Source organism: Saccopteryx leptura, chromosome 8, assembly GCF_036850995.1.
Source record: "Saccopteryx leptura isolate mSacLep1 chromosome 8, mSacLep1_pri_phased_curated, whole genome shotgun sequence".
Taxonomy (NCBI): domain Eukaryota; kingdom Metazoa; phylum Chordata; class Mammalia; order Chiroptera; family Emballonuridae; genus Saccopteryx; species Saccopteryx leptura.
The window spans coordinates 70,542,611-70,560,418 of NC_089510.1; the positions used below are offsets into that span (position 1 = coordinate 70,542,611).

The 17,808-nt window shown below is 41.6% G+C and overlaps 1 protein-coding gene and 1 pseudogene across 14 annotated transcripts in view; one reads left to right on the plus strand and one right to left on the minus strand.

Moving 5' to 3' along the window:
* Window positions 1–17,808, plus strand: part of MCF2L2 (MCF.2 cell line derived transforming sequence-like 2) — a 261,068-nt gene that overhangs the window by 194,160 nt on the left and 49,100 nt on the right. For all 14 annotated transcript variants that reach the window (XR_010746835.1, XM_066347779.1, XM_066347777.1 and 11 more), the window contains 6 exons: window positions 4,639–4,705; window positions 5,972–6,087; window positions 7,897–7,966; window positions 12,855–12,947; window positions 13,728–13,820; window positions 17,691–17,762. Coding sequence is in view for 13 of the 14 variants with exons in the window: in XM_066347779.1 (XP_066203876.1) it covers window positions 4,639–4,705; window positions 5,972–6,087; window positions 7,897–7,966; window positions 12,855–12,947; window positions 13,728–13,820; window positions 17,691–17,762 (511 nt within the window). In the remaining variant the exon portion in view is untranslated. The remainder of the gene's footprint in view (window positions 1–4,638; window positions 4,706–5,971; window positions 6,088–7,896; window positions 7,967–12,854; window positions 12,948–13,727; window positions 13,821–17,690; window positions 17,763–17,808) is intronic.
* On the minus strand, window positions 280–1,646 carry LOC136380006 (elongation factor 1-alpha 1 pseudogene; annotated as a pseudogene).

Genomic DNA, 17,808 nt, shown 5'->3' on the forward strand with positions numbered 1-17,808 from the left:
TCCATCCGCATATTTTTTTTGTTTTTTTTTTTTGTTTTTTTTTTAGATTTTATTTATTTATTATAGAGAGGGAAGACAGAGAGAGAGAGAGAGAAGGGGAGGAGCAGGAAGCATCAACTCCCATATGTGCCTTGACCTGGGAAGCCAGGGTTTTGAACCAGCAACCTCAGCATTTCCAGGTTGACGCTTTATCCACTGTACCACCACAGGTCAGGCTATTATTAAACTTAAATGGCCAAGTGAGACAAACACTGGAGTGGCAGGCATTGGGGATAATGTTCATTTAGGCTTCTGAGCTGTCTGGGAGCTGGTGGCTTTGCCAGCTCCAGCTGCCTTCTTGTCCACTGCTTTGATGACACCCACAGCATCTGTCTGTCTCATGTCATGAACAGCAAACATCCCAGAGAAGGATAATCAGAGAAGCTCTCGATACACACGGGCTTTCCAGGAGCCTTATCGACAATGGCAGCATCACCAGATTTCAAAAATGTGGGCCATCTTCCAGCTTTTTCCCAGAATGGTGATCAATGTCCTTCAGCTCGGCAAAATGGCAAGCATGTGAGCTGTGTGACAATCCAGCACAGGTGCTTATCCAGCCCTGATTTGGCCTGAACAGTTCAGGATAATCACCTGAGCTGTGAAGCCAGCTGCTTCCATTGGTGGGTCATGGTTGCTGTCACCAGACACATTGCCATGATGAACATCTTTGACAGACATGTATTGACATTGAAGCTCACATTGTTCCCAGGAAGAACTTCATTCAAAGATTAATGTTGCATTTCAACAGACATTACTTCAGTTGTAACACTGAATGGAGCAAAGGTGACCACCATGTCAGGTTTGAGAACACCAGTCTCCACTTAGTGCACAGGGACAGTACTAATACCACCATTTTGTAGACACCCTGGAGGGGCAGACATGGGAGCTTTTCAGTTGGATGAGTTGGTGGCAGGAAGCAAGAGCTTCAAGCAGCATGGTCCCACTGGCATTGCCATCTTTACTGGTGACTTTCCATCCCTTGAACCGAGGCATGTTAGCACTTGGCTCCAGCATGTTGTCGCCATTCCAACAAGAAATTGGCACAAATGCTACTGTGTCAGGGTCATAGCCAATTTTCATAATGTAGGTGCTGATTTCATTAACAGTTTCCTCATCTCTCTTCTAGCTGTAGGGCGGCTCAGTGGAATCCATTTTGTTAACACCAACAATCAGTTGTTTCACACCCAGTGTATAAGCCAGAAGGGCGTGCTCGCTGGTCTGCCTGTTATTGGAGATGCCTGCTTCAAATTCACCATCAGCAGCAACAATCAGGACAGAGAGTCAGCCTGAGATGTGCCTGTCATCCAGTTTTTGATAAAGTCTCTGTGTCCTGGACCTCTACGGTGGTCATATAATACTTGCTGGACTTGAATTTCCACAGGGAGATACCAATAGTGCTGCCATGCTCATCTTCAGCTCTCAGTTTACCCGAGACCTAGGCATCCTTGTAGGGGCTCTTCCTATCTCAGCAGCCTCCTTCTCAAATTATTCAATGGTTCTTTGTCGATCCCACCACATTTCTAGATCAGATGGCCGGTAGTGGTAGACTTGCCGGAATCTATGTGTCCAGTGATGATGATGTTGATACGAGTCTTGTCCTTTCCCATCTTGGCTTTGATTTGGTGGTGGTTTTCAAGACACCTGTGTTCTGGTGGTGAACCTGTTGTGAAAAAGGTTGTGTCTTTAAGTTCTTACACGACTATGGGCAATATAATGGATTTGTGCCTACCACCTAGTTATTTCTGCCTTTGGACTTCATTTAATCAGTTCATCCTTAAACAGACTTGCCAAGTTGTTTAAGCTCAATGCTTCATGAGGGTATAAGAGGCTGGCTATAGTCTTGTTTTCTATGAATGCTTAATTGTCTGTTGTTGTGGACCTTCATGATGTCAAACTTATAGAAATAGATTGATATCAAAGCCTGTATTTCCTTTTGGCAACTATTTCAGGATGATTTATAAAAAGCAAAGCAAACTATTTGTTAAGTATGATCTTAAGGTAACTTTTTGGGTAGTCTTTATCCTTCTTGAACTTGTATCCTCTGTCAGTGCTGTCTTTCAACAGTCTTGTCTTATAAAAACCTTTTATAGCTACGAAGATTGTCATTTGAAAAAAGAATAATTGTTCAGCTATAAAATATGCAAATTGTAGAATTTATTTATATCTTTCAAATGGGGCTTACATGTCATTATTTCCAACAATATTCATTTTAGAGTGTCATGTATGTCATTTCTTAAATTATAAAAGTAGTAAATATTTAAAGTTTTTAAACTCAAATATTGTAAAAGGGTGCAAAGTAAAATGTATATGTTCTCCTTGCCTGGTTTCTAGCATTCAGCACACTCTCCAGAAGCGCTCCCTGTTACCAGGGTCTAAAGTTTCTTTGTATGAATTTACTAAGCACACACAGTTTTACATGTGTGTATGTGTATACATTCCTTTTATACAAATTGTTGTGCTGTGCATACTTTTCTGCATCTCGTTTTTGTTTTGTTTCAACTTATTTATAATGACTATGTCATATCAACCGGCTTTGTTCTTTTTTTTTTTTTTTTACAGAGGCAGAGATAGGCAGGGACAGACAGACAGGAATGGAGAGAGATGAGAAGCATCAATCATCAGTTTCTCGTTGCGCGTTGCGACTTCTTAATTGTTCATTGATTGCTCTCTCACATATGCCCTGACTGCGGGCTTTCAGCAGACCGAGTAACCCCCTGCTGGAGCCAGCGACCTTGGGTCCAAGCTGGTGAGCTCTTTGCTCAAGCCAGATGAGCCCGCGCTCAAGCTGGCGACCTTGGGGTCTCGAACCTGGGTCCTTCCGCATCCCAGTCCGACGCTCTATCCACTGTGCCACCACCTGGTCAGGCCCGGCTTTGTTCTTTTTTAAAAACCACATGGCATTTCATCATACTGTATATGTACCATAATCTGTTGGTGAGCATTTAAGTAATTTGCAGTCTACATCTGGTTGTTGTTTAAGTACTGCTGTTCTGATAGCAAACAATGTGTATTCTTAGAAGTAGAACTACTGACTTAAGGAGCTTGCGTTTTAAATTTGGTGAGATATTTCTCGCACAAATTTACAGTTTTGCCAACATTGTCTGAGAGTGTTTCTACATCCTTATCTATCAGTCTTCTTTTAAGATTTGAAATTACTGCTATTTTAGTACTAAAAATTGTTACTTCTTTTTACTATGCCTTCTTTACTATTAGTGTGTATTGAGCATTTTTTTATGTAAGACTAATAGCTATTTGTATATTTGTCTGCATCTCATATGTCGTGTTCTTTGATTATTTGTCCATTTTATGAAAGGAAAAGAAACCATTCAGTAGGATAAGTTTCTGTTTTATAGATAACCAGCAACACTTCACAGGAAACCATAAATGTATACATTCTACACAAGAACACTTGTACAAACACTTGAGGCCTAAAGAAGAAAGTATGGCTACACAGCCTGAAAAGAGAAAGAAAACAATCTGTCTAGAGATAAAGGTGGGAACCTAGCCTCCGTTGCTAGTTTTCTATTGCTCTATAAAAAAAAATGATCAGAAACAGCTGGGACACGAGTCCAGGCACAGCATGACTGGCTTTTTGCTCAGATCCCAGGGACTGAAATCAAGATATTGGCGGGTGGCCCTGGTATCCTAAGCTCATGTGGTTAGGGCAGAATTCAGTTCCTTGCAGCTGCAGGACAAAGTCCCAGTTTCCTTGCTGGCTGTCAATCAGCTGGAGGCCACTCCCCGCTCCTATAGGCTGCGAGTGCTCCATGCCACATGGCCCCTTCCAAAGCCAGCAAATGAGGCTCTCTTTTGTGTCAAATCCTTCTCATGCTTCCAGTTTCTCTGACTTCTAGACCCAGATCTAAAGAGTTCATGGGATTGGGACAGGACCAACTGGGTGATCTACCTATCTTGAGGTCAACTGATTTGGAACAAATCATGGCAAAGTCCTGTCACAGCAGCACCTAAGTTAGCGTTTGACTCACTGGGAGGAGGCATGTGGGCCCCTGGGGCCCACGATCTTGCAGGCCGTCTCAGAACGGTACCTGCCTCACTGCCCAGCTGCTTTCCTGAAGGCAAGCTGGCAGCACCGCTCAAGTCAGGTGGCCGAGGAAATCAATCCCCTGAAACACTGATGCCAGAGGAAGGGGACGTGACGGGCACCCATCTAACCCACTGCACAACAAAATACATCCCTGTGGGTCAAAATCCATGTGACAGTGAAACAGCAGAAAGCTCAAGAGAAAATCTAGGATGCCACATGTCCAGCGTAGGGGTAAGGCAGACCTCCTTCCTGACCCAGGATCCAAACCAGGTATTTCTGGCTCCGTCATCTGCCCTCTTGACCCCCACACTGTGGCGCACCAGAGGACAGGTCATTAGCTGGCTGCACACACGTATTTTAAGTCCTCTAACATCAGTGTGATCAGAGGGGGGTTTTGTGAGCTGTTGGCCTTGGGTGGTCAATAGAACAGACTGAACTAAGTAAGTGGGCCGCTAAGGGGAACTGTTGATGAGCATTATGCCAAAAGAACCCTAAAAAATTGTACTCCCCTCCCTCTGTCTCTCTTTCATCCCCCACCTGCTGCTGTCATTCAGGCGCATTATATGTGACTTGCTTGAGACTGAAGAGGTTTATATAAAAGAGATGAAGAGCATAATTGATGTAAGTAGATGGGGGGGGGGGGGGCAATGTAAAGCCTGTATTCAGACTGAAGAAATTTTGTTGCACAAAGAGAATCAAAATAGTTGCCATATGTGCCTAGAACTCCCCCTAAGGTTTCAGGGCTTATAATATCACAAGTGTCTTTCCAAGGCAAGTAAGAACATTCTTATGACTACAGATCCATGCAACTAAATACTTGGATTGTGCTACTGATTCTAGTAATGCTCAGTTTACTATCTGCTCCCCAATAATGGATAAGAGAATTGAAATGTTTTTGATAATTGAATGAGGAAGAATTGTTTCTTATTTTTTTAAGTAGCACTTTTTGCTTAAGAGTGAAAAAATATATTTTCCCTATTTTCCTAAGGTCATAATCTTGAGGAATAAATTATATGTACAAAATTATAATAGAATTTTTTTACCACAAAATATCAGGAAACCAAATATTTACTTGGGAATGGTTAATAAAAATCTGATAAACATGCTAAATGAAATATTATTCAACTCTTACAAAATAATTATTTTGAATAATTTGTAGCAACATTGAAAATGCTTATTAAGTTAAAAACAATATATGTAGAACTTTACAAGCAGACTCTAAAATGTGTATGGCAAAGCAGAACACAAGTTATTTCTGCACTGTGATTATAACCATATAAAATAAGCTTTCTAAAAGTCATGAAGGAGCCTGACCTGTGGTGGTGCAGTGGATAAAGCATTGACCTAGAAATGCTGAGGTTGCCGGTTTGAAACCCTGGGCTTGCCTGGTCAAGGCACATATGGGAGTTGATGCTTCTAGCTCCTCCCCCCTTCTCTCTCTCTCTCTCTGTCTCTTCTCTCTCTCTCTCTCTCTCTCTCTGTCTCCCCCTCTCCTCTCTAAAAATGAATAAGTAAATAAAAAATAAAATTTTTAAATAAATAAAAGTCATGAAGGAAATATAATAAAACAATAATAATTGTAACAGGTCATGAAATGATGGGTAAGTTTTTTCCTTTAACACTTGACTTGCATAACGTAAACATTTAAAAATATGTTTGTTCTTCTTATAAAAATGCCATCTTATCATTCCCAATAAACCACCTCCTTCTGAAGATGGACAGGTGAGGAAAATAATATCAAAAGAATTTAATGAAATGGCTTTCAGAAACTATATGGTGCTGTATTTCCCCATTATTTTATTAAAGTGTTATTTCCTGGAATAGATACTTTAGATCATTTCTTATATGTTCCCATCTGAGAAGCCTGCCTTGTTCCCACCTCTGCAGGGATATATCACTCCAATGGATTTTATTTGGCTGAAGCATCTGATTCCAGACATTCTTCAGAATAACAAGGACTTTCTCTTTGGGAATATTAGAGAACTTTATGAATTTCACAACAGGTATATAATATTTCAAATTATTGGAGCAACTGGAAAGTAAGAGGAGGCTGGAAATCAGACGGATGGAATTGCCAGTGAAAGTGCTTAGATATTTTCAGGCTGAAGCAAGTAGTCCAGAGTCAGTGGGTTGGGATGAAATATGAAGGAGGGGAAAAGTGCTATAAGATCCCTGGGGAAGAAGGGAAAAGACATTAATGAAACATGTACTGTTGGGCAGATAAGTTTGTAAAATTTGTATTATTTGATTTTGCTCACTTTTATTGTTAAAAATGGCTGCTGCCCAGATATGTGACCTGTGAAACTGCTAATTACCTTCCTGCTTGGGAAGGGCTTTGTTATGCTAATGTGTGCTGGAGGAGGGATTTTGAGCCAAATAATTTTAAGAAGAAGGAGAAAGGAGAGGAAAGAGGCCATGTTTTTGCAGAGTGAGAGCAAGAAAAAAAACGTGCTGAAAAAGAGGCAGCCAAGATGGCAGGGTGCTGAAGGAGAAGCCAGTTTGTGCAGAGAGAAGCAGATGGGGAACAGAGGTGGATAGACTGGTGGGGCCTTTGATGCTAGGAAAACCCAGGTGTGTCAGTAGCTTTGTGAGCACTGAATGAGTGGGTTTTGGAGCCCTGTGTGTTTGTGTTTACTGCAGGCCTGTGCAAGGCTAGAATAAAACGTATGGCCCACCAGTTTTTGGCTCCGCTGTTTCTCTACTGTCTGTCTGAATCTAATGGGACCTGCACCTGCCTGGTGGCTGTGATGGTCGTGATTACTAGCCTCACATGTATGAAGTGCCAGGCATCAATGCCGTATTTGTTTGTGTGTTCTTTTGTTCATTTATCTATTTATGCATCAACATTGATTGAACACCTGTTCAGTGTTAGGCACTGTGTTCGGCATGGGGACTAGGGTGTTAAAAAATACTAACTGGTTTAACAAGTCGGTTTTTTTAGCCCGGGGTGGCTGGGATATTGATTCCAGAGAAGTAGAGAATGAAGGGACTTGGGAAATCATCTTCCAACCATTTTATTTTAAAGATGAGGAGACCTCAGCTTGTTTACTCACTCTACTCACTATAATGACCCCAAATCACACATCTAATTGACAGAAGGGAAAAGATCCTGCACATCTCCTGTCTCTTGGTCTGTTGTCAAAACTGCATGTGAGAATCTCATTTCTGCTACTTTTCTTGGAGAAGTTATGCAGCCTCTTTGAAACTCAGGCTTATGAAACCCTATCTTGCGAGGTTTGGTGTAGGATTAATGAGATACTGTGTGTGAATCTTATGTTTGGCTATAGTAAGCTCTCAGCCATAGTAGTAGCAGGAGCAACAGCCACAGTTCTTAGTAACAGTCTTATCAGGTAGCAGGAAGCTTTAGTGCATCCAGTCTGTCAATGGTTTATGCTTAGAATGATAAGAAAAGCTGTGAATGGTTTCAGGAAATCCTAGTAATGTCACCAAATGCACTTTTTTCTTCCAAATCAGTGTGTTGAAGGTGAATCAACAATAAAAAAGCCTGGAAAACAACATTTTTCTAGGCATCTCTTAAAGCCTCATATGATATTACTTTAAAAATAATTTAATGCAGCCCTGGCCAGGTGGCTCAGTTGGTTAGAGCATCATCACGATATGCCAAGGTTGCAGGTTTGATCCTGGTCAGGGTGCATACAAGAATCAATCAATGAATGCATGAATAAGTGAAACAACAAATTGATCTTTTTCGCTTTCTCTCTCCCTCTTTGTCTCTAAAATCAATAAATTTTAAAAAGAATTAATGTAAGTAAAAGTCATTAAAAAGCATTATTATACTTTTCTTTCCCTAGGACTTTTCTAAAAGAATTGGAAAAGTGCACTGAAAATCCAGAACTTCTGGCACGTTGTTTTCTCAAGAGAGTAAGTCTGCATTTCCAGAAAGTCAAAATAACCATGGGAGTCGAGGCAGCCCTTAATTTTCTGTGTAAATGGAAATGTCTGAATACACATCTGCCTTTTGAATGCAAAGCAAGAGTCCTTCACAGTGCTACATGCAGTGTGAGATGTGTCCAGTGCGATGAGCTTACCCTGATAGATGGGAGCCCCTCACAAGCCTGCATTCCTGCGAAGCCCAGTGAAATAAGACTGCTCCCCGGCCCCCAGGGTAACCCAAAGCAGGTGATCCTGAATGACTCTGCATGACAAACCTAACTCTTTTAGGACCAGAATCACACTAACATTCCTCACTTCTTGTAGTAATACTCGCACGAGAATTATCGAGGTTAAACTGAAAATCCCTGAAGATGGGCTGACTTCCATTTTATTTCTTACAGCATAGAGGGTGGTTAGAAAATGTTAAATCTACAGCCTCTCTGATGTTTAGCACCCAAATTGTGAACTTCCTGTCCTAAAATGACATACCTCCGACTACCTGCCTTCCAGTGGCAGAGCCCTCCTCCCTGTCACGGCTTCTGCACCCCTGCTCTGGAAAATGAACAGGCTGTCTGGGCCGCCAGTGCTGGGGGAGCTGGCCCGGAGAGATGTTTTGCTCAGCACCTTTCCCCACCGAGGGCTCCCCTGCCCGTAGGACTGTGCCTCCTGGTGCCCTCCACTCTGAATCTTTCCCGTTTCTTCTCTCTATCCCAGCTAACCCTTTTTCTCAGTCTCTTCTTTGTTTTTCTTCTGTGATCCTGAGACAACAGAGCAAGCAACTTCAACGTTTATTAACAACCCAAATTATGATTGATAAGTTTAAGAGCAGTACTTGTAAAAACGGAAAGCCAGCAAACAAAAATTCCCTAGGTTTCAAGGTATTTGACATAATGGAAAAACAGAGCTTTCAACCCTCAGAGCTCCTGACCAGCTTAGAAGTCCCCTTCCATGGCCCTGTGTGGGCTTTCCAAACAGCCCATCATGGGTTTTTCATCAAGGACTAGAATTCAACGTACCACACTAAAAACTATTTTGTATTCATCCCTGCTTAATTTCATTTTAGAATTTTTTTACAGAATTATCAATGTTTTACATTACTTTGCAGTTTTGCATTCATCAAACTGATGTGAAATCTAGTTTCATAGTGTAGATATATTTTATAAATGCTGGTACTGGCTAGGTAGTTCAGTTGGTTAGAGCATCACCCCAATGAGTGAAGGATGTGGGCTCCATCCCCAGTCAGAGCACATACAAGAATCAACCAATGAATGCATGAGTAAGTGCAACAACAAACCAAAGTTTCTCTCCCTCCCTTCTTTTCTCTAAAATCAATCATTTTTTTTTTTTAAAAGAAACACTTTAGCCCTGACTGGACAGCTCAGTTGGTTAGAGCATCATCCTGAAGCACGGAAATTGCCAGCTCAATCCCCCGTCAAGGCACATACGGGAACAGATCAATGTCCTGTCTCTCTGTCTCCTCTCTCTCTCTCTAAAAATCAATTTAAAAAAATTAAAAAATAAATACTTTATAAATGCTTATGTCATTATTGCAAAGGCACTTAAATTTTTGAATGACAAAAGAACCAAATTTCTGTGGGAAAAAAACGGATGTAATCAAATAAAAATTGTCCATCTATGAGGAAATCATCAGGGAATTGCTAACTAATCTTTTCTTAGAAGAATTCCTCTCCTACACGTATACAAAGCTATTTATAGTCTCCCATATTGGGAGACATCTTAGAAATCATTAATCCAGACCACAAGCTCTGCATGTAATCTTACATGATATATGATGTCGGAGACAAAAAAACAGGTAATGAATTTTTATCTTAGAACCACAACGATCTAATCTTTGCAAATCCTTGAGGGAACTGACTGCTGCCGTGCACAGACTTGCATTTGTTAGCCAACAAGGCGGGCCTGTCATCCTTTATTTATTTTAGCAGTTTACTTTTTCTCAGTAGTATTTGCAGAATTCCACTAAGCATGGCTCTGAAGTTTGAAATTTTGCTCTGGCCAAGTGTTTTATTCAGACTCTGTAGCCTATAGCACGCAGGGAGATTCTGCCCCAGAGGCCAAGCTCTATGTAAAAGAATAGTTGTCAGTGGTTTTCTTTGAGTTTCATCCGCTCAGTGGAAAGAGCACTAGTATGGAACTCAGGAAATGGAACTTCTTATCTAAGTTGAGCTGCTGCCACATGATCTCAAGAAAACCTTGGAGTCTCACTTTCCTCCTCCTCACAACAAGCTTAGTAATAACAATATGTAAAGTTGTTGTGGAAATAAAATAAAATACTGTACTTCCCCATGTATAAGATGCACCTTTTTTTTTTTGAAAAATTTGGAGTCTAAGAACTGGGTGCGACTTACACAGTTGTTATAGATTTTTTTACTTGCATTGCCCCCTTTTTTGTGCTTGTTTTTGTGCTCATTGTTGAAGACATTCGTCATCAGACACAGATGAGGACAAGCTAATGGATGGGAGTTCTGACAGTGATAAGGAGTTGTATGAATTTTATGATGAATAAAACTTGAGTTCAATAACTTTATGTAATAATTTTTTTTCAAATTTCGGGCCCCGAAATTGAGGTGCATTTTATACATGGAGTGTCTTATACATAGGGACGGTAATGCATGCAGAAGGGTTCTACAGAGTAAAACGTGCTTTGATAATAGCCTACCATTTGTTGGGTACTCTGAATGTATCAGGCATTTGTTGAGAGGTTCCTATACATCATCTCATTTAATCTCACAAGTCATCAGAGTTGATTGCTGCTGTGAGCCCACTTAACAGATGAGAAAACTTGAGGTGTAGGAAGATTAAATAACTTATGTATATATGTCCTCAGGCCATATAATTTAGAATTGACAAAGCCAAGAACTGAACCTGGGCCATACACCACTAGAGCCTACAGTCTTAATTCATAAGCACTAGTGTGTGAACCTGAGTTTTTGCTAGTAACCTTTTTAACCTGATTTACTCTATAAGGAAGTGAGGGGAATTAGGGTACTTTCATATACTGCTGGTTAGTATGCATCCTTTCTCTGAAAAATTTTGGACTGAAGAGCAAATTAAGGGCAACAGTTATATTTCTGTCCTTGAAGGGCTGTAGTGTTCTGTGTTGTTCCAAGTGCAGACACATACCCGAGGGGTGATGTACCTTTCCTGAAGGTAGCAGGAAAGCCGACTGAGCTCCCCGTGCTCCCAGGAACCAGGTCTGTCTTTGTTACGGGGACATTTGGGGGAAGGTGGCTGATGACTGCTGAGGACATTTCACCCTCCAAAGTCACCTTCAGCTAAAGAGAGTTGTTTGGTGGTGAGTGTTGAAAGCAGAGACACCTTGAATTCTTTTAGGTGCTAAAGGCCATTGTCTTTGTGCTCTGATACACTATTTGTGAATGAGATGCCTTAATCAATTTGTAATGTTTTATAAGCCTGGCCTGCTGGATGGCTGGAATGTTTCCCATGTCCAAGCTACTATGCTTTGAGAGCCATTGAGTTTAACAACTGTGCTTAGCATAGTGCCAGCACATCAAAAGCACTCACTCACGTGAATGTATTATTGTTAGGCTTTGAATTATTATTCTAGTTCCTTAACCAGTCTGAACAGCATTTCCCAGGGGCCACTTCTCTTTCTAAATGTGTGTGTGTGTGTGTGTGTGAGTGTGTGTGTGTGTGTGTTGTGTGTGTGTGCATGCGTGCGTGCAAATGCATGCCATGTTTTCTGGAGAGAGAAGCAAAATACCGTTGCTATAGTTCTTGTAGTGAAATGACCACTTAAAATCCATCAGAAAGGAAGAGATACAGAAATGAAACTCACTCACTACAGCAGTGTGTTTAGTTTCTTTAAATTTACTTTATTGATTTGAGAGAGAGAGAGTGAGAGAGAGAGAGAGAGAGAGACATTGATCTGTGTGTATCCTGACCAGGAATCAAACCCACAACTTTTGTGCTTCAGGACAAAGCTCTACCCAACCCAGCTATCTGGCCAGGGCTGTGGCAGTGTGTTTAGGAGTAGACAGAGTTGAAGCTGTGACGGGGAAATAGCCCGTGTCCACATGAAGGACATCAAGAATTGGCCTTGGGCGGAAAGATAGGGACATAGAAATCTGAAAGGAAGTAACCATGTAGGCCTCTGCCAGAGCAGCACGGCTTCTGTGGCGAGCACAGCCCCCATGGACCAGGTCTTCCTGGTGGCGCGGATGAAGCCACAGCGGACCTCACTGGCTTGGGGTATCTTTTCCAGCTGGGATATTGGCAGATGTGTGTCCCTGCTGCGGTCTCAAAGCCACACAAGCACTTGGAATTGCTGTGGATGCCTGGCTCTGAGAGTCACGTACCTTGCTCTTCTCCGAATCCTGTGCTACAGCTCAGAGATGTCCAAGGCAGAGCCTGCCACTCTGGGTCTTGCCCACATGATTTAGATCTGTGTGGTTTTGTCTAAACCGCCACACTTTCCTTCTATGGTGGTTTCTGCGATGATGGTAATAAGGACAGGGTGTTAATTTTATCACTCACTGAACAACTATTGGGGGGGGGGACTGTTTTGTGAAGACATTGAATAAAGAGCAGAGGAGGAAAGATACAGATCAAAACTGACTCCTGTTCATGAATTTACTTGTTTATTTTCTGGAGCCTTGTGATTGCTCCCACTGCACTTGGCTGAGACCTGTGCTTAGTACTGACAGCTACGTACAGCCCCCGTTTGTCTCCCCCTCACACACGCACTCCTGCACACAGAAACTGGGTGAGCCTCCCAGAGCCTCACACACTGCAAAACTCGGGCTTGTCAAACCTGTGAATAACTGTATTATCCTGTCCACTTCCTGAAACATACTACCTGATTGATTTGTTCTATTTTTTTTTTCTCACACAGAAAGAAGATCTTCAGATATATTTTAAATATCATAAGAATCTGCCCCGAGCTAGGGCAATATGGCAAGAATGTCAGGACTGTGCCTACTTTGGGGTAAGGTTGGGATTACAGGTCTCCCACAGATTGTTTTCCCGGGACAATGTTTATGTGCATCAAAATTTTAAAGATATCAATTTGGAGTGTCATGTAAAAAATATGACAGCAAAATGTGGGATGGAGCCATACAGAGGAAAATCATAAAAATAAATTTTTCAAGATATCAAAAGTATGAACTAAGCTGAGGAGTTTGGCCTTGAGATTTGTGTTTATTACAAGTCTCTCTCCAATTGTGAAATTACATGTTGGGAGTTTTGAGGCTTCCCTGGGTATCTGTGGGCTGGCCTGTGAGCGGCAGCTGAAGCCTGGTGAGAAAACCGGAGTCCTCTTCTAGGAAGGGTTTTAAAATGGAATTAAGTCCAAAAGGCTAGACACGGGGGCTCCCTGGAATAATATCAAGAAGCCATCATGTACTCTCCAGACTCAGAATGGCCTCAGGAGACCCCACCACACTGAAACGCAAAGACAGGCTGCTTCCTTTTCAGAAGGATCTGAAATGCCCCTCTGTCTTCTAGTGGACTTGCTTTCTAAAAGAAATAAACAGCCCTGATTCCCTAGTTGCCTGTAAAAATACTAGCCCAGGAGTCCCCTTTCCCCTTTCTTTCATTCCACATGCTGCCCCCGGAGGACTGAACAACTTAGTAACAGTACGAGACTGGTCAACACAGCTGCCCCTCTTGTCCGTGAAAAGCTCATTTCACTTCTCATATTTAAATGTCACTTTTGTTCTGTTTTATGTGTTGTTTGTTTTGTGTTGTTTCTATTTGTTTTTTAAAGGTATGCCAGCGCCAATTGGATCACAATCTCTCTCTTTTTATGTATCTTAGAAGACCAAGCCAGAGACTTCTAAAATACCAGATGCTGTTGAAGGTAAAGTCAGTGATACAGGGCTCTTATGTGTTGGGTAAACAGACAAATGCACTATGGTGCTCTTTGCCTTAGATGTGTAGAGTCATGACTTTGTCCTCCAAAGATGAAGATATTTAACATTTGAGCTTTTTATGTCTTCCAAGTCTAAAGGGGCCCACCTCAATAAGGCTTTAGACCAAAGAATTGTAGAGTTGAAATGGCCCTGAGAGCCAGGCTAGGCCAGCATGCAGCCAAGGCATGAGTGTCTCAGGAGCCCGGCGTAAGGGAGGAGGGTCCTTGCGAGCCACGCTTGAAAGGGGGCTGTGGCCACATGCTGGCAGCTGAGAGGGTGGGGAGGCAGCCAGGCTCTGTTCTCGTAGGATATCTCCATGTAAGAGATCATGGCTCCATTTTACAGATGAGGCAAGGGGCTTCAGGAAGGAGGGGTGGTTTCCCCCAAGGCCACTGTTTTACATGCATTAAGACAGTGGAAGGGAGAAGGCAGAACTGGAGTGTTCACTCCTTTTGCCACATCTGCCTGCATCCTTAGATTTAGCATCTTTCTCAAGAGCATTATAATAGAATGAATTGTGCTCTGCAGAATTCTCGGTGGTTCTTTTCTCCCAGGCAGGACACTCCTTTCACACCCGCAGGACACTCCCAGGCACCCAGACAAGCCAGGAGGGACTGCCAGGGCCGCTTCCCCAGGCGTGAGCTCAGGGAAAGGTTGGGGCCACCTCTCCAAGTTGCGTTTAGAATGAACCTTGATCAGCAGCTCTTGCCCAATGGCTACTATCTTTTAATAAAAGTATGAACTGCTACTGTTCACCAGATACCTCCCCATGTGTATTTTGTACTTACTCCCCACAACCAGATGTGTCAGACAGTCTCTGGAGTGTGAAGAAACTGAGGCTCATGGAGGATAAGCTCATGGCCCAATATTTGCCCTCAGAAAAAGTTACCCTTTCAGCTTTACCCCAGCAGTCCCCCCCTGGGCTGGCCAGGCTCTGCTGCTGCCAGTTGTGGCATTACTAGACCCCCAGGCCTGGGTTTTCTCATACGTAAAAGGAGATACCAGAACCTCCTCCTTGCTGGCAGAAGCAGTGAGGACACATGGAGAGAGCTTGCTCAGCACTAACCCACAGGAAGTGCCCATGACGTGCAGCTGCTGTTTTACATATGGAGACGTCACTCCAGTTTGGGAATGAGAATGTGGCTCACTGCTTTCTAATATGAGTGGTATTTGTGAGCATCTTTTGATACAGCACTCACTCAGGGCCTTATACGTCTCTGACTGTCCCATCCTAAATCATGAAGTCTTACCACAGGGCCCAGAAAGTGGGGGGACTCAGTGGGGGTCTTCACTCCCTTGGCCTGGCTGCATCAGGGACTGAAGGACTCAGGTTTTCCCTTTGAAGTGCTGTTGACACCGTAAGTTCCACTTGCAGGGGCTGCAGGGCACGGGGATTAGAAACACAGAGCCCAGGGTTAGACATCCTGGGTGTGGACCAGGCTCTGACGGCTGTGTGAACACAGGCAGGTTATGTAACTGCTCTCAGCCTGTTCCTCACCTGCAGAGTGAAAGTAGTGATAATACTTTCCTCGTATGCTTTTGGGGAGCATTGAATGAGGTAATACATGTTAAAAATACTTAGAAGATGTTAGCTTTACTGAGGAGACGAGACAGAATCACTATAAACTAATCCTTGGGAATCTGTGCAAAACCAAGGCAGGCTACTCAGGGCAGCCCAGTTTTTCCCACCGAGAAGCGTGCTGGGCGCCCAGAAACGTCAGCTGAGGCGCTGGCAGCAGTGTGGACAGAGAAAGGACCTTGTGGTGTTCTCCATCCTGAGGAACTGAGCTCACTCTGCAGCTCCTTGGGAAGAGCCTGGGTGCTGGACTGACTGCATCGTTGGCTTAGAGAGGACTGTGGAATCCTGCTACAGAGAGCTTTTCTAAGTAGAAAAGAAAGGGGAGGAATGATTGATTATACAATACCATGAAATACAGACACATGAAAACTTGGGGAAAATATATCAGCAAGATATGTGACCAATGGTCAGCATGCTTAACGAGTTCATAGAAATAAAAAAAAGAGAGATCTATAAAATGTTTATTATCTTATCTGAGACATTATTAAAATTAATAGTCATGACCAAGAGTTTTTTGAGTACATAATGTCTAATGAGTTGAAGCAAGTTAATTATAATATATTATTATCTGCATATGCTAGAAAGAGATTCATTGCCTGACCTGTGGTAGCACAGTGGATTAAGCAACAACCTAGAACGCCGAGGTCACCGGTTCAAAACCCCGGGCTTGCCTGGTCAAGGCACATATGGGAGTTGATGCTTCCTGCTCCTCCCCCCTTCTCTCACTCTCTCCCCCCGCTCTCTAAAAGTGAATAAATAAAATATTTTTTAAAAAGAAGAAAGAAGGAAGGAAGGAAAGAAAGAAGGAGAAAGAAAGAAAGAGAAAGAAAGAAAGAAAGAAAGAAAGAAAGAAAGAAAGAAAGAAAGAAAAAGAAAGAAAGAAAGAAAGAAAAAGAAAGAAAGAAAGAAAGAAAGAAAGAAAGAAAGAAAGAAAGAAAGAAAGAAAGAAAGAAAGAAAGATGCATTTAGGGATTCATTGAGCTCATGATTTTATCAGACAGGCTAAGTGATGGATGGAAACTACCAAATTTAAAATAGAGAATTTTTCTTGCCTGGATTTTGTTTAATTAAGATATAATTTGCAAAATGGTACATTATTTGTTTACTGTAAGTTTTGCTTATTGCAAGGATATTGTAGAATAGGTGGGCATGCTGATTTCTCATATAATCTAACTCAGATCATAAGAGCAACATTCATTTTTCTTTTAAAAAATTAATTATAAAAAAATAATTAATGAGGAGAGATCGGTAAATGTTACAAATTTTCAGCTGTAAGATGAATAAGGTCTGAATACCTAATGCAAAACATGGTGACTATATCGTATTATTGAAATTTGATAAATGTATTATATAATTGAAGTTTGCTAAGATAGTAGACCCCCCCCAAAAAAACTAAACCCACAATAAATATGTGAGGTGATGGATGTGTTAATTAACGCAATTGGGAGAATTGGGAATCTTTTCACAATGTTTACATGTATCAACTCATCATGATGTACACTTTCAATATCTAACAATTTTATATGTCAGATATACCTTAACAAAGCTCATATGTAAAAAAGAATTAATAATAAAAAAAATGAAAGAAGGACATAAGCAGTTTACAAAGGAATTAAAAAATGTTAGTAGCAAACATTTTTTTGAAAGGTCTAGCTCACCAGTTATCTAAGAAATTCAAGCTAAAAAACAATGAGGTAGGATTGCTGTTAATTCAATTGGGCAAACTTTTTGATTAAATGGCAATTCTCAGTGTAGGCTAGGAGCTCATGAAACAAGATTTCTAAGTGGCTGGCAGGAACATAGTCCTTCTCTAAAGAACTTAAAATTATGCATCAAAACTTAAAATTAACAATTCCACCTCTAAGAATTTATCTTTAGGAAAAATTGAGAAACCTAAATATTTAACAATAGTAGAGATTAATCAGTTATGATTTATGTGTAGGATGTATTGCTGCTGCAATTTAAAACATGTTTTTAAAAAAATATCATGTCATGAGAAAAATAAACATTTATGATGCTGTTGAGTGAGAGAAAGCAGGCTACAAAATAATGTGTGCACTATGATTTTATTTGCAGAAAGAATACTATGCCAAACCTATCATTCGTTCTTTCCCTCTTGTGACAGACAGACTCGTGCACATTCTCATTTCATTTAGCATTTGTCTCTAGCTTGTGTGCCCTGTAGGTTTAGTCCGTGTTCTACTTTCTGCTCTTCAATAAGGCTTTTGGGTTAATGCAGGACCTGCTGGACTTTGAGTCTCCTGAGGATTTGGAGATAGACCCAGGTGACCTAGAAGGAGGTCCAGCTAAGGTAATGGATGCTAACTATTGTTTTATATAACTGTTAATGCTGTTTG